A 16,181-nucleotide genomic window follows, 5' to 3' on the forward strand; every position below is an offset into this window, starting at 1 on the left:
AAAAAGCATATGTTTTGGGTTGGGTTTTTTTTGGTTAAACCCAGCAGTTCTCGCCAAAGGGCTTCACACAACTGCCTTCTCCTGGTGCTCGTGGGCTTGGGGGAGCCAGGCTGTGCGTGTGCGACAGGCTGTAGCGTGGGTAAAGGACTGCAGCACAGTGCGTTAGGGGATTTCTTGAAAAGTAATTAATTAATAATAACAATAATATTAATTAAAAAAAAAATGCAAAACCCCTTCACTCCTCCCTCTTCCCCCCTATTTCTCTGCTAACCCCGCACCATCCACATATATACAACCCACCCGGAGGCGGATGGGTACCCATCGTCTATACAAAAGGAGATCAAAAACCGCTTACAGAGGAAAATTAAACTCCTGTGCGCTAGAAGCACTTTACAGCTTGCTACGATCTAACAGGACGCCGGAGAGGAGAGTCAAACGTTGCAGCCTAAAGAACTGGTGGTGACCCCGGGGGAGCTCGGCTCCTCTCTTCCGCTCTCCTGCATCTCTCCCCCCTTCAGCAGAGCGGTTGGCGGATGAACGGGCGTGGGTAGAAACAGCTGAGGGTCAACCTCGCCGCAGACGGAGGAGACCGGTTGATAAGCAAGCTTCGGAAATGGCGATGGGATGGGAAGCTGGCATCGCTGGTGGCCTCGCGACAGTGCCAATGGAGTCACGACGGCTTCTGCGAGTTGTTCATGTTCTGCAATGAGAGAGGAAGGACTGGGGTTAGGGGTTGTGCTCAGGCTGGACCACATCCTGGCAGAATCTTCTACGTGCACATCAAGAAGGGGGATGCAGGGAGTAACAAAGCCACCACCCAAGTCACTATGAAAGCATCCACCACAGAGGAGAGGACACTGTCCACCCAAGGAGAGAGGTTTGGGGGATGCTCCAACTTCCTACCCATGCCCCTTACTCAAGCATTGCCCAGGTTTAACTGGAGGGTGGGAATTTGGCAGAGACATCCCTAAAAATTGAGCTAAAAACCAAAATAACCCTCTCATCCCACTCAGTCTGCGTTTTTGAAGCTGCTCTTTGGTCTGTGCAAGGCAAGGTGACAGAGGACCATGGTGCCCATTCAAGGAGCCCAATTGAACATCATCTCTCTCTTTTTTCCACTGAGGGTGGGCAGTGTCCCCCCACTGCCCACCAAGGAGGAGGTCACTGTTTGTCCATCCTTGGCACTGCCAAGAAGAGGCAACACCAGCTGTGCCGAGGAGCCGGCATGGGGACCAGCCACCGGCACGAGCACCCACTCTGACAGTTCACACCCCATGAGTTTTCACGGGCCCTAGAGCTGCTTCAGACGCAGCCCTAGAGCGGGGTGGTGACAATGGGCACCACAAAACCAGAGACAACCAGCTATACACAAGCAGAACCAGCCCCAAGGGGGGTGGCTGGAGGAGGAACCCAACGGGAGATGACCACAACAAGGACATTTCCCAATTCACAAAACTACACAAAACAGGGTGGGGAAAAAAGGACTAGGAAACAGCTAGGAAAGATTCTCAACATTTTTCTTTTTTTTTTTTTTTTTGCTTTTACTACCTAAACTGCCTCTTACAAGCACCAGGAATCCCGGCCAGGCTACGAGGCAGAGAGGCAGAGTGGGTTGAGCTGTTCTCTTGTTATCTAAGGAGACAGGAGGAGGGTTAGGAAAAGCCACATGCACCACAGCCATTTACCTTGGAAATATTAGTAAAGAGAAAACTTTGAGAAAGTGACAAACAGGTCGTCTTTAAGCATGAAAAGTGAAGGGGAGAAGAAGGGAGGGGGGGATCAGGTTGTTGTTAAAAAGTGCACTTCTGACCATAAACCCAGCAAAAGGAAAAAGAAATCATCATCATGCCAGGTAGTCCCACCACCCCAATCTGGCTTGATTCCCACAGTCAGGAGGACTCTGAGGTACACAGCCATGGCCCCAGCCTCTCCAGGTGTCCTGGTCCTCCTGGACGGGGGTCAAGACACCAACAGTGAGAGCTGATGCAATGAAGCGCCCAATTGCCAATCAAGTCCCATGGTGCTAATTGGGAAGGAGGCACCTTCCACCTCACCTGACCCCATATGGGTTGTGGTGGGACATAGTGAGGACCCAACTCATGCACATATGATGCAACAGCCTCCAAGAGAGGTACTTGACACCAAGTCTTTGGTTTGGGGTGTCTTCTTTGCTCCCTCAAAAGCAGCCTTTAAGCCCCACACTAGTAGGTGGAGGCAGGCTCCCAGCAGCTGGAGATTTTAAACTTGCTGCTGCCAGCCTACAGCTGGGATGGGTACCATCACTGCCTGCTCCAGCGGAGCTCCTGGCCTAGCAAAACCTGACACACCCATCTCCCAAACTCAACATCGGAGCCTGTTTTCAGTGTCCCAGCCAACACTGAGACATGCAGTGCTTTTTATTACATAGATGGGAAAAAGGTGGATAGAGGGATAGATAAAGAAACAAAAAATGCTTTCAAAGAAACCCAGGAAGACCAGACACTTCATCAGGGGCTTTTGTGCCCATGAGCAGCAAGGAAAGGAGTGCAGACATGCAGGCCAGGCTGAGCAACTCTATCTCTACATTTGTCCAGGAGCATGATGATCTTCCCTAACCTGTCCACCAGCAATGCCAAGTGTCACCTTCCTAAATTCCCTTTTCTCAAAAATATTTACTCTAAAAGAGGAAGAAGCATGAGGTTCACCAGCAGTTACGTGCAAGCAGGGCTGAGGCCTGGCCATGTTGTAGCAGATTCCTCCATCTTCAACCCATAAAACAAACCAGGACAGGGTTGCATGTTATCTTAACAGCTCTACAGGGGGCACAAAGACCCCTGGGCATTACCCCAGCCTCAGCTCAGCCCCAAAGGCTCCCTGGTCTTCGAGAAGACATTTGAGCACAGCTTCCACCAACTGCTGCTCTCAACTCAATGACATAGCATGAATTAAGTCCAAAGGCTTCAAATTTATCCAGAAGCTGTCCTGTCCTTATTACACAAGGATCTAACAGCACTGAGCCAAGCTGCCAAAGCCTTGATTATTCATAATTAGCATATTAAATGATCAAGGCATCTTGCTTTCTTACTAGAGCTAGAGGACAATATTCTTCCCTCTACTCTGCCCAAGAGATCTAGGCAGACTGTTCCCAAAATCCAGGTTTGGAGAATTGCAGGTGCCAGGACCCAGGATCAGTCCAGCTCCAGTAAGCACACTCTGCTCCCATACAGGCCATAAAACCCTGCTTGGAGCCGAGGTCAGAACCTTCTCAGAGATCAATCTGGTGCCATCACTCGTAGACACAACTGGGATACCCTGGGAAGGTCAGACCACCTGGGTCTATCACCTCCAGTGCGATGTGCTATCGCAGAGGAGATACCCCAGGAAAACCCCACAGCATCTCCCATCCTGTGACTGTCCAAGGAGGAGGCAGGGAACTTAGACACTGATAGAGGGCAATTGATAATTTGCTTCAGTTCTCAACAAAGTTGGGACATTTGCTTTGAGTAACCTCATCTAGTGGAAGTTGTCCCTACCCATGGCAGGGGGTTGGAACTAGATGGTCTTTAAGGTCCCTTCCAACCCAAACCGTTCTATCATTCTATGATTTAATCAAGCTAGGATACCTAGGGGTTGGACAATGCAACACCCATAGTCTCCTCTTTACCCTTCCTAAGACATACGCAAATCCCACACACACACAGAATATTAACTCCAAGAAGTCCATGCCCTGCCAAGTTTCACAGCAACAACAAAACAACCAGTGGGATGGCAAGAGGCATGGAAAGAGGGCGAGGGGGGAAATAAGACGCAAGGAGGTACTTACAGGCATGCCTTCCCTAGTAAAGGCTGCAGAGAGACAGAGAGAACGGAGAGAGAGGTGTCAGTAACACCGCGCGAGACCGAGCAGAGGACACCGGACGATAGCGAGGGGCTCCCGAATAGCAAGAGCTTCCAAACCCAAAGCTGGCAGAGGGTTTGTTGCAAGACTCAACCAGCCCAAGCGAAGCCCTGAAAGACCGAGTTGCCCCACTCGGTGCTTGATGGGGTAGGAAGGCTCATGCGAAGAGGCCACCAAGCAGAGCGGTTGGAGGAGCACAGCACCCTTCCTAACCTGCCCAGGACCTGGCCGAGGAAGGGCGAGAGGACACCACACAACACAGACAACGCGAAGGCGGGGTGGGTGAGACAAGCAAGATCCAACAGGCAGCTGGTGGGAAGGGCAGCATGGCGAAGGGGCTCCTATATGTCTCCAGCTGCTTCTCTGGTACCTTCCCAACTCCTCACCAAGCAGAGGGAGGGGGGTTTTGTACCTGCAGAAGTGTGCAGCAAGTAAGGTCTCTTTCTACCTCCCTTCTTGGGTGGGTGAAGGTGGAGAGGACACATAAGCATCACAGCATACCCCACGGCTGCAGAAGGCAACCAGGTTCACCATGCCAAGAGGCTTCTACTCAGTCTTGGTCTATTTTTACTATTTCCCCGGGAAGGAGGAGACCCCTCCAGTCCAAGATGAGTCCTAGTAGCTCCTTCTCAAAGGAAGCACAAGAAAATTTGCTTTATTGCAACGCCAAGGTCTAGACCAGAGCTGGGTGCATCCAGGGGGAAGACATGAGCCCATCGGTCTTCCCACTCCAGGGGGTTGACAGCATGATGCCAGATGGTGAAGGCAATAAATTAATACAGCCTAGAGCTTTGAGGGGAGTTTATGATGCTCTCAAAACCCAACAGAGGTTTGCCAGTGACGCTTCACCGGGTGCTCCCGAAACCAACTCAAAGCAGGGATGGACAGCAGCCATGGGACAAAGATGCATCTCAGAGACAGCAGCACAGGTTGCGACAAGTGCAAGCCGTTTCCCAGCTTCAGAAGCGACAGGAGGACAACAAACAATAAAACAACAAGAATAACAGAAAAAAACAAAAAAAGAAAAAAAAAAAAAAAAAAAAAAACATAAATCTTAACAGGAAAAAAAAAATCAAACCAAGACTGGTCCCGGCATCTGCGTGGGCACTTCCTGAGGAACACAGCCTGGCAGGGCAGAAGAAACAGCCACATGCTCCTCAAAGCTGTTGATGCGAGGTTTTTTGGTGGGCTCTGGGCTTGCTAGAGGGGTAACGCTATTACGTCTCATGAGCGGGTTAGGTCCCTTCTTTGCTTCCTAAATTAGAGTGAGACAAAGAAAAAAAAAAGAGTAAATAAAAAAAAAAATAAAATAAAGGGAAGAAGGCGACAGTTATAAAGGAAAAAAAGAAGCAGGTTGTTTTGGTTTTTTTCTTAAAGCAGCCTCTTGTTTTTCCCCACAATCGCTGTTGATATGCAAAGGATAAATTGAAAGGCTCTTGACACGAAAAAAAAAAAACCAAACCCTAATGCAAAATATTCAAGAATTCGGTGTGATTTCCCAAGAAGGGGAGGAAAAAAAACCAAAAAGGCCCCGCACCCAGAAATGAGACAGACTTTCTCCTGACCCGAGCCTCTGCTCACAAAAAAAAGTAAATACAGATTGCTAAAAAACCATAGTGGTAATCAAAAGCCATGACTTTCCATGACAGAAAGAGGCGCCCGTCAGTCTCCTCCTCGAAGCCGGTCCCTTTGACCCAGGGAGGGGTGTGAAAGCAAGAAGAGGGAAGACGAGCCAAGATTTGGGAAGTGGGGGGGCAGAGCAGCCAGCAAGGGTTGGCACGGCGCCAAGCTCCAACTCAAGCGCGGTGGGATGGAGGGGCAGCGTCCACACAGCTGAGCAGAAGGACCCAAGCGCTTCGCACGCGTCTCACTCCATCCTACCCACAGCCCCTGGCTCTCCTGCCAGCCCCAGCGAGGGTGGTGGAGAAGGGTGTTCATGGTCCCCCATGGCGGGGGAAAGAACCTCCTTCCTCCCCTACAGCTGTGGGGAAGGAGAGGCAGCTCAGATGTTGCTGCCTGCTGAGGTTGGGAAGCAAAGAAAATTAGATGGGGGCCAAAAGGGGATGGCTCTGATCGTCCAACATCCAGACAGGCTCCATCACCACTAAGTGCAAGTTGGAAAGGTCCCGGGACATAAGCACTGTCAGTGTCTCTGGGGTCCCCCTTGGGTGGGGGGGACACTGCGCTGGTGTCCCTTGCTCTGGCCTCTGAGCTCCCAGTGGAGCACAGGTCAGAGAGACCTGACCCTACGGTGGTCTCCTCCCCACAGCACCCCCAGCCCAGCACCAGACCTCCCACTCTACACAACGGCACTCTGGTAGCCCCACAGAGCTGTGGGCATGGCAGGAAAAAAACACCAGGGCAGGAGATGCTGGGCAAGGCATTGAGCCTGGGCTTTGCCAGCCAGTTGGGAGACGTGGGAGAAGTCACCTTCTCTGTCCACTGCTCCATTCCCTGCTCGGGTGAGCAGATGACTGCACAGGCGAAATTCAAAGACCAGGGAGGAGCTTTCTCTGGGACAGTTCTAATCTGGGCAAACACACTGGCAAGCAGGCACATGCAACAGTCCTTTTCCCTTGGAAAACCCTCAACCAGCCACATCTTTGCAGAGCAAGAACCCATCTGATGCTCCAGTCCTCCAGCAGCACTTCTGAGCATCCAGCTGAGCAATCTCCCCATGCCCACCCCAGGCATCCTCACTGCCAGCTGACCCTAGGGTAAAGGAGGGGGACACCAAGGGATGGCTCTGAGGAAAAGCAACACTCACCTCCAGCCGTTCCCTGTGGGTGTTGACGGCTTCAATGTTGAGTGAGATGGACTCCACCCGGCAGCCTGGAGAAAGGAAGACAAAGAGACAGGTGGGCCATCAGCAAACCCAACAGGCACAGGATGCTCCACACCAGAGCCCTGCTTTTCTCCCAGAGCCAGCTTGGATTCAGGAGGAGGTACCAGTCAAACCCCTCGGCCTTTAGAAAGGCCCCACTTACCATAGGCCACCGGGGTCAGCTTCAAGACTGTGTGAAGGGGACATTTCAGGTACGGCATTTCATCTGCAGAGAAAGCAAACCAGGAGGGTTATCCCATCCCCTCTCTGAAAGCAGGCTCAGACATCTTTCTCAACAGCTAAGGCCATCCCACACCAAAGAGATGCGTGCCCCAGGCCCTCCTTGGTCCTGAGTGCGTCTCTCATCTCATCAGAGCTCCATCCATCATCCCTCCTCCAGCAGGATTAATCCACCTCCCAGGGACAAGGAACTCACCTGCGCTCTTGTCTAGGAAGTACGCCAGGAGACAGCGCATGACAGCCTGGTGACAGATCACAAGGACGTTCTCTTGTCTCTCCAGCTCCATGATGACCGGCTCTAGGCGCTGCACCAGATCTTGGTAGGACTGAGACAGAAGAAGGGAAAGAAGCTATGGCACAGAGTCAAGAAAACAAGCATCTCACGAGAAACAATGGTCCTTGTTGCATCTATTGATTTCATACCTCTGACTAAACCAACATAGTTACTGCTAAAAAAAAAAAAGCAAAGTTCAACAAATCCTCATCTTCAAAACTTTCATCTTGAAATCTGTTTTTCTACAGGATTTTTAAGTTCTGAAAAGTCTGGAACAATCCGAAAATTTCCAGGGTTTTGAAGGACTTCAAAAAGAAGACAGCCAGAGGGAACCCCAGGTACTCAGAGTCAGTCTCAGACATCCCCAAACATGTTAGACCTGCTGTCATGAGGATGTCTCCAAAGATTTTTCCCAAATGTCTACGGATGCAACTTTTAATTTGGGGATAAAAAGCCCAATTCACAACCTAAAGTGTTATCCAGAACTGATGTCAATTCCCACCTCATTGTGTCACACCCTGAAAGCAGTTTGCCAAGAATAGAGATATCAACATCAACCCTTAGGGAATGATACTGAGAGCAGGGGTAGAAATTACTTCTTTGGAAATTAAGGAAACTGGGACAGCACAACACTTTGAGTGGATGTAATGGAGGAGATTGGACTAGAAACCTCCAGAGCCTCCTTCTTACTAGTTTGCTATCAAGTCAGTGGGACTGCTTATTAAGCGATAAATATCTTAATGAGATCTTTACGCACCAAGATTTCACAAGAGCTCAATACAAAAGGCAAGTGGGAGCCCTGACCTTTCTTGATTCTAGTTTCTTGGAGCACTTGCTGCTCCTCTACTCCAAGCTTAGAGGACAGCATGAAGATAAGAAGGCCACGTTTCAAGTAAGAGTCACATCTCTGAAGGTCTCCTTATAGACCTACCTCCCCAGAAGGATAGCGGTAGTAATATTTATCCTGGTCACGTAAAGCAAATTCTTCTGGATGCTGCTCCCTGATTTCTTCGTATGTCATTTCTTCACACACACCCTGCCAGAACAGAACATCCGTGAGGTCACTGGACACGCTCAAGTGAAAAAGAAGCATCAGCACACCAAACATGCAAAAACTTCTCCAAAGCAATTGTCTACAACCCTCTGAGTGGTCCGCTACAGAGAAGTTCCAAGCAAAAAATCATTTTAATGTGCTAATTCAAGTCAACATCTTGAAGCATCTGCACAAGGTAAAGCTAAGATCAGAAGCCAAGTTGTGAGTACTGCAGCAGAAGTACTATCCTTTCCCACAGAAGGAAAATCTCCCCACAAAAGGTGAGATTTAGGCAAAAGTGAGAAGGTTGGTGGTGTCACCCTCTCTGCCAAGCAGCAACTAAGCATGATCCAGCTGTTCCCACCGCAATCAAAGATACTTACAGCATCGATTTCATTCAGCGCCTTCCACTGCTCGTAGGGCAGTTGGAGAGCTTCTGCTGTTTGGATTGTTCTCTTTAGTTGGCTGGTCCAGACTTTGAGGTCCTTCAGGTTCTGCTCCTCAACAAACTTGTTCAATGCCACTGCAAACTGTGGGGCAGAAAAGAAAAAAAAAAAAAAAAAGGTTGATTCCTGATCCACAGCTTCCCAGTAAATGGCCTTGGGCCTTCTTCCCAGCTTCCCAGTAAATGTGGCCTTCTCCAGGACCTCCTTTGCCTTCCATGGGCAGATGTATTAGGATTCTGCTCTGAGGTGAAAAGCAGCCACACATGCAATGATCTCCAAAAGCTACAAGGGGTAGGAGAACAGAGAGAAAGCGGCAACCTAATGTCATCAAGGAACAACATTAGCAGCCAAGAAACAGCACCACAGCCTGGGCTCTCCTGCAACGCTATGGAAGATCCCTGGCCACCCTTAACCACAGCTCTGCTTATTTGTCATAGAGCTAAATCGAGGTGTCCTGTAACCCTTGATCATAGTCACACCTCAAATGACTCCATTTGGACTTTAAATAGCTATGAACCCTCCCTGAAGCAGTGCACTTGACCACATTTTGAAGAATCAAGTGGTGAACAATCTGAAAGCACCCTTGGCATTGGCTATCCCTACCGAAGGGTGGCAGCAGTCCTTCTACATCCGGCCCTGACTGTGCAAGGTCTGAACCACCTCAATGAAGATACTCATATCCTTCTCTCCTAGAGATTTCTGCAGCCCAGCCTCTGTTAACCCCTAAATACATGCAACCCTACATGCAATGTTGATGGCTGGAAAGTCTTGTTTTGAGGTCATGCCCAAGCCCAAATTTAACAATTTAACCAGCCCTATATAGATCATAGAATCACAAAATGGTTTGGGTTGGAAGGGTCCTTGAAGATTATTGAGTTCCAACCCCCCTGCCACGGGCAGGGACACCTCCCACTAGCCCAGGTTGCTCAAAGCCTCATCCAGCCTGGCCTTGAACCCCTCCAGGGATGGGGCAGATGGATCCTCTGAGCACCCCAGCTGTTACCAAATATACATTTAACCCAATACATGGCATCTACTACAGCCAAATCACTCCTAGAAGCCACAGGGGAATACTCCCTTCTGCCTCACCTTCTTGCCCCTGTTGGAGAGGCCTGAGTCCCCTCCAATCCTCCCCTTGAGGTTGAACTCGCTTTCACCATGGCGACAGAGATAAATGGTGCGGGGCTGGACATGGATGTTCATCAGGTAGTAAACAATCCTGCTCTGGATGTGATCCTGAACCCTGTTGACCAGGAACCGCCGGCCAACGTCGATGACTTTGATGAGAGAAAGCTCCCTAGGGAAAGCACAGCAAGGATGAGAGGGTGCCAGCAGGGAAAAAAAAAATAAAATAAAAAACAAACAAACAAACAAACCACAAACCCATACATAATCCTCAAAAAAACAGCCTTGTGAGGTATCTCAGTCAACATAATCAAACAGCTAAGAGGATTTCCTGCAGGCTATTTTCAACAGGAAGCCAACAGGTAACGGCAATTCATGGAAAGCTCAGTAACACGAGTGTAATCGCCATTCCTCCTTGCAGCAGTAAAGAGGATTAAACAGGACTAGCCAGGGAGCAGATTTCTCTCCAGGACAGGGCTCAGCAGGACCGAGATAATCCACCCAGGGCACACGGATGTATTCGTGAGCAATGGAAAGGCTGGGAGGTGCCTCCATGGTCCTGCAGGACTGCAAAGGTCTTCCCAGGGCACACAACTAGGCGGGAGCCACAGGGCTTGCTCAGCTTTGTGGTCTGAGCCTGTCCAAGCAGTCCCTTTCCTTTAACTGGGACAATGACAAAAGCACCTCAGAAACACTCAAACCCAAGTCCTTTTCTAAACCCTTTGGATTTAGACCTGCAGAACAAGGTTGTAACCAGTATAGCTGAGCCCAGGAGAGCCTGGGAAGGTTTCAGCACCCGACTCCCTGGCATAGAGCTGGGGAAAAGCAGCATTGTCAAGGAAGAAGCCTGAATTCAGGGTGAAGCTTGGCCATACGTTATTCTAGAGCAGTCATGTATTTGGAGACAAAGTGAAATACAGCTCCATACTTCATTACCCCTTTCCTGGGAGAAGAAAGGCATTCAAGCCAGTTCAGAAGTCAGCAAAGTCTCTTACCGGTCATAATCATCTGGGTCAAGCGGCTGGTAGCTGGCCTGGTAACAATTGATCCTCTTCATGAAGTCCTCCATGGCATCGGTTGAATTACAGTCCCGGTAATCAGGGCTGGACAATTTTACTTCCTGCAGCAAGGGAAAAAACACACCGCAAGGAGAGGTGAGGAAGCTTTCCAAACCAGACCATATTCATCTCTAATTTCAAAGTCCTGCCAAGATACAGCTATCAATCGAGATGCTTTGTAGTCATCACTTATCATAGGACAGAAAACAAGCAAACGAGACCCAAAGCTAACCACAAGGTGAGAAAATCCAGTATAAACCACTGCATGACCAGTACAGATGCGTACCAGGCTGCTCCTGTTCTCCCAAGAGTTGAGGTAGCACCTCACCACCCAACACAGTGGGAAAACTGAGCTTTTCTCATGGTTAAAGAAAAGCACCAAGTTTAAACAGTTCAAGCTGAGGACAGAAAGTGCATAAGCTTAGACAAGATTCTTGTCCTGGGCCTTTTGAGTGAATAAAGCTCCCAGGAGTTAGAGGTCAACCTGGTTGTCCACCATCTGAGGCAGCAGGATAACAGCATTCAACCCTGTTCTGGGGATTATTTGCTCCACGCTGAAAAGATGCTAGAAATGGGCAATGTGAATATCCAGAGCTCCCATAGACTAAGTTCTGCCTGAACTACTCTAACAGGCTATTTTTCCTGAAGATTTCGGTTTGAGCAGCAGCATTACACATTAGTAATTTCACAAGCAAACCTGAAACCAACAGGATAACACAACCAACCGATGTGTACAGCAGCGCCCCAGGCCCGCAGTGTATCTTCCACACTGATCCCAGCGCTAAGAGCACCATTCATCTGCAGCACCCCATGAAGCAAAAACCTACACTCAGCTAATAGCTCATTTTCTCCCCCTTCAAGAGCTAGTTTCCAAAGAAAGGGATTAAATCCTCCTAAAAAATACAGCTTCAGGGTGTTGCAAAGAAGAAAAAAAAAAAAAAAAGAAGAAGAAAAAAAAAAGGATAGAGCAAACTGAGCATTTTATTAGCATTATGGAAAAGGCTGTGTGCAACCTCCCAAAAAGCTGATCCATAATCATGGGACGCCAGCTCCCAGCAGGAGCAAAAGCCACACTCTAGCCCCAGCAGCATTTGTGGAACCCATCCCGGGGGCAGAACAAAACCCGACAAAACCTTTCCCACAGACTTTGAGTATCCTGTGACACATTCCCAGACACTGAAATGTCTCACAAAGTTCAGGTGTACAACTGGAGATAAGGGTGGAGCAGACCTCAGTGGAGGAAAGGACACTTCCTTTCACACGAATCAAGCTTAGGTAGACCAATTCATATCTACCTGCCTTAGCCAAGCTCAATGGACAAAGAGCTCTTTTGCTGGTGGGAAACCAAAGCCCCAGCAGCTCCCAAAGGAGCCGGGATGCAATGCTTTACGCTGCTCTCCCAACCAAGATTTTAGCTGATTTAAACTCCCAACGACATCCACCGCTTCCAAGAACTGGGACTTTGCAGGGGGTCACCAAAGCACCCTGAATACATTTCTCTCCTTGATATCAAGCTGGACATCAACAAAAATGCAGAAAGCGTGTAAGGAAACTGGCAAAAGGCTCCAACAACTTTTATTTTCATTACATCTAGGTGGCCCTGGGTCCTGAAGACAAAGGGCACTTTCTCATCCCAGAACAAATAGATCACAAAAAGATAAGAACCTCCTAATCCTCAATCAATCCTGGCAAGACATTCAGATAAGAAACCAGATGGTCCCAGGTGTGACATCCTACACAGGGAAAACAAAAGCAAGATGCTTCCACACTTACCATAACATTGGAGGCAACTACCGTGGGATCATTGCAGACAGATTCAATGAAGAACACCTGTGAAGAAGAAAAACAAAGCTCACCTGAAGGCCAGCAACAAGGTTTGTAACATTCCACCAGCTTTTTGCTCAACCCAACCTCATCCCTCCTTGACCAGAGAGCTCTCCCTCTGCTTCACTCCCACCCTTTCCTTCTCCAGGACTCAGGATTGGGAATGAAGGAAGAGTTTAATATTTTTCAACAAACCCAGCAGTGAAATTCCCCTTACACAGGAGCATCACAAAGACAACATGTTAATGAAGAAAAAAAAAATGCCAACGATACACCAATGGGGACTATGCAATACAGGCAGCAGCCTGATGGTACCAACCTTGAACCCATTTTCTTTGGCAAAGTTTAGGATCATCCCTCTCCTCTCCCGCGTGGTATTGGTGGCATCAAAAACCTTTAAAATCAAAGATTTCCATTAGCCCCATGAGTGCCTGGTTTCCCACTGAGCCCTTCCTCAGAGAAGGAACTGCAGAGCAAACTGCACAGGGTACAGCATCTTTGGGACCAGAACTGCTGCCGAAGCCCATGGAGCACATCTCCAAGCTTACCGCAATCTGGCCAGCCTCCTCCGTCAGGTACAGCTTGACATCCCTCAAGGCAGCCAGGGCACATTGCCTGCAAAAGATGTGAGAGATGCCTGGTCCTGATGTCCTCAGAGATGCTCACAGAAGCCAGAGCACAGGGAGGGCAGGCTTTGCAGCTCCTCCTGGCCACCTTCCCCCCTTTTCCCAGGGACATTTAGGAAAGACACCTTCAGACTGCTAACAGTACAAGAGCCATGCATGCCAAGCATGGTCTTCATGGCCGAGGCAATGGTAGATGAAAAACCAAACACCAAACCTCATGGCAGACCTCACGCTCTGCATCACTGAGCCTGAAGGTGAATTTAGGCTATCACTGATGGAGGATGCGTTGGTGACCCTGAAGCTACCAAGCCCTGATGACTTCAGTTTTCAGCTGTTGGTGCCCAAGTCAGGCCCTCCTTAGGCAGGCAAGGAGATCTCAAGCTAGAGCCCAGATTTTCTGTCCATCACCCCCTCAAACAAGCTGGGCAACCCCACTGCCAGCCATGGGCTTCACCACCCATTTGGGACTTGGGTATGAATGAGTGCAGACGTGGCACCCACACTTACCTCCTGACTTTCATGGCCTCCTCATTGTCAGGGCGGAAGAAGTCATAGGAGCTGTAATGCTTCACTGCCTCACGGCGATACTCCCCCACGTTGAAAACTGCATGGGAAAGGCAAAGACCATCAAAATCATGAGCAGGCACCAGCACAGCCTGACTCAGCTGTGCAGCTCCTGCAGATAATGCTTTCTAGCAATGGGCCAAGAAGTGACATCCTTAGAGCAAAGGGCTCAGGGACATCCCTTGGTCTTCAAATGGAAGGAGAACCTGGGCTGCAGCAGAAGCAACAGGAGGACATGGATATTGGGTCCATGGCATCTTGGAAAGATCCCCCACCATCTTCCACTCCCCAAGGGACTAAGCTCCTTGAGCATCTCCCAAGGACCCAGACCACGTGCTTTCCCCAGGCAGCCAGTGAAAGCCTCACCTTTCGTTGGGACACCGATCCAGTTGAGGTAGCGAGTCAGCTTCTTGGAGATATAGGTCTTCCCACGGGCTGGGAGGCCAACCATCACTATCACAGTGGGGGAATTGGCAAGCTGCGGCCCACAAGCTACAAGGAGGACAAGAAAGCACAACATGAGCAGCCATTCATCCTCCAGCTCATCTTGTATCAACCCTGCAAGGCACTTGCTCTTGACCCAACCTTCCTCCAGGTCCTTCAGCCCCTAGAGGAAACCCAAAGCCTCTGCTCCCCATGCACCATCATCTCTGCAGTATCTCCTGTGCATCCCTCTCACGAGCCTGGACAACCAAAACCTTGAGCAGACTCATTTTTGCAATGGGATCTGCTGAATGAGCATGTCAGAGCAGGGAGCATGGTGGATGGCTTCGTGACTGCCCACGGGTGAGACACGACTTCCCCAGCTAAGCCCTGCTGACCCAAATTCATTCTGATGCCACCCAAACCAGGGGACAGGAGTGGCAGCCTGACAGCCACAGCAAGAGGAGAACATCCTGATGGCTGCAAAGCAGGCAAGAAGCCCACAGCTGCCCCAGGCTCCCTGCAGGACTTCTGTGCCTCAGTTTCCCCATTTTCAAATAAGAAAATCAAGGCAACTCCAACCTCACATTCCCACGGTTTGGCCAATTTTGTGAAAACCTAGAGGATGGCCAAGGACTTTAGCCCAGTCCCCACAGCAGTGCACTTCAGATACAGCTGCTGTGCTGAAACACCAGGTCTGCACCGAGATCTTCACCAACAGACAGCACCTTCCAAAAACTTTTGTTACCTTTTTAGCCAATACACTTGCAAATGCAATCAACTAGCTGGTTTTTTTCTGAAGACCAGCAGTGCTCCTGGACTGCAGAACCACTGGCATTTAAAAGTAGAAATATAGGAGTGACTTATTCCTCATACACCTGTTTTAAGCTGGGGTTTCTTTTGTTGTTGTAAAAAGAGTCTGTGTCAAACAGCTGGAAATAAATCCACAGGCGTCACTTGGTGAAGACTTGGCAAGTGAAAAGAAACTCCTCTCCAATTCACCCGAATGCCATGGCCAAAATGCAGACAAATCGGCTGCCAGGCTGCTCAGGTGAATCGCTTCTCCCCCAATAAATCCTTCAAAAATTAAATTCCTTATTCAGTTTGGAGAAAATACCTATGGTTGTAAGACTGGGAATGCAGTTTGCAATTTTTTTTTAGTCCTCCGCAGCCTGGTCCCAGCATCACGGGATGCATCCGGACCACACATTCCGTGGACCATGTAACATGGCAGCATCCCTCTCCCATGTCCCACCCCTGCTTCTCTCCAGGGTTTGCCCTGCAGAATTGCTTCTCACATGGTGCTGCACACGAGAGGCACTAAGCCAAGCACTTTAAATACAGGAAAGGAAGATCTTAACGATGCCTAATGGAATTTGGATTAGCCAGCTGCCTTTGCATGACAAGCCAAGAGCCCTCCACGTGGAAGGCAGAGACCAGCCCCATTTGGGCGAGACCCTCCGGGGGAATTTCTCACTCAACCCTTCAATCCAGCCGGTGAGGCCAGAGACCTCACGGGAAAGGAATGCAGGGAGTGAGTGGCTGGTGGCAGAGCCATAAAATCACAGCTTAATTACAGGCTGGGCGGAGAGCTCTGCCTGCAGGTGGGACCAGGCGATGTGGGCTGAGTGCTTTGGGGATGCGAGGGGCTCCCTGGGCTTGGGGAAGATTTTTTTCAGCAGAGATCTGGGAAGGGCAAGCAAATAGAGAGGTATCCAGAGAGCATACAAAGCTTACAGGATTCCCCTCCCCTTCTAATAAAAAAAATAAAATCCAACAACTAAAGGAACCGAATAAAGGCAAGGAAGAGTTACAGCGCTGGTGCCTGGAAGGGCAGAGAAGAGTCACCCATCTCCTGCTTGGCTGT

At 49.5% G+C, this 16,181-nt stretch overlaps 1 protein-coding gene across 3 annotated transcripts; it reads right to left on the reverse strand.

Annotated features, from left to right (window-relative positions):
* Positions 1-670: 670 nt before the first annotated feature.
* Positions 671-14,377, reverse strand: PFKFB3 (6-phosphofructo-2-kinase/fructose-2,6-biphosphatase 3). 3 transcript variants are annotated; one of them, XM_010082257.1, is made up of 14 exons: positions 14,258-14,377; positions 13,835-13,931; positions 13,250-13,316; positions 13,021-13,095; positions 12,651-12,707; positions 10,815-10,939; positions 9,784-9,991; positions 8,632-8,778; positions 8,147-8,251; positions 7,138-7,267; positions 6,865-6,927; positions 6,645-6,709; positions 4,962-5,132; positions 671-700 (listed from the first exon to the last, which is right to left on the reverse strand). In XM_010082257.1, the coding sequence occupies exons 1-14, from the start codon at positions 14,340-14,342 to the stop codon at positions 671-673; spliced, it is 1,425 nt and encodes a 474-aa protein (XP_010080559.1). In that variant the 5' UTR covers positions 14,343-14,377. The 3 variants fall into 3 exon arrangements, with proteins under 3 accessions (XP_010080559.1, XP_010080560.1, XP_010080561.1); XM_010082258.1 differs by lacking the exon at positions 671-700 and adding an exon at positions 3,799-3,825; XM_010082259.1 differs by lacking the exon at positions 671-700 and adding an exon at positions 3,799-3,825 and having other exon boundaries at positions 6,570-6,709.
* Between the last annotated feature and the right edge of the window lie 1,804 nt (positions 14,378-16,181).

The sequence above is a fragment of the Pterocles gutturalis genome, unplaced genomic scaffold (genome assembly GCF_000699245.1).
Source record: "Pterocles gutturalis isolate BGI_N339 unplaced genomic scaffold, ASM69924v1 scaffold21494, whole genome shotgun sequence".
Taxonomy (NCBI): Eukaryota; Metazoa; Chordata; class Aves; order Pterocliformes; family Pteroclidae; genus Pterocles; species Pterocles gutturalis.

Coding starts and splice junctions, on each gene's coding strand:
- PFKFB3 (XM_010082259.1), bottom strand. CDS start 14,342: ATGGTTGGCCTCCCAGCCCGTGGGAAGACCTATATCTCCAAGAAGCTG. Junction 13,932..14,257: donor GATCGGTGTCCCAACGAAAG/GTGAGGCTTTCA, acceptor TTTCCCATGCAG/TTTTCAACGTGGGGGAGTAT. Junction 6,710..6,864: donor GCTGACCCCGGTGGCCTATG/GTAAGTGGGGCC, acceptor TCCTTTCTCCAG/GCTGCCGGGTGGAGTCCATC.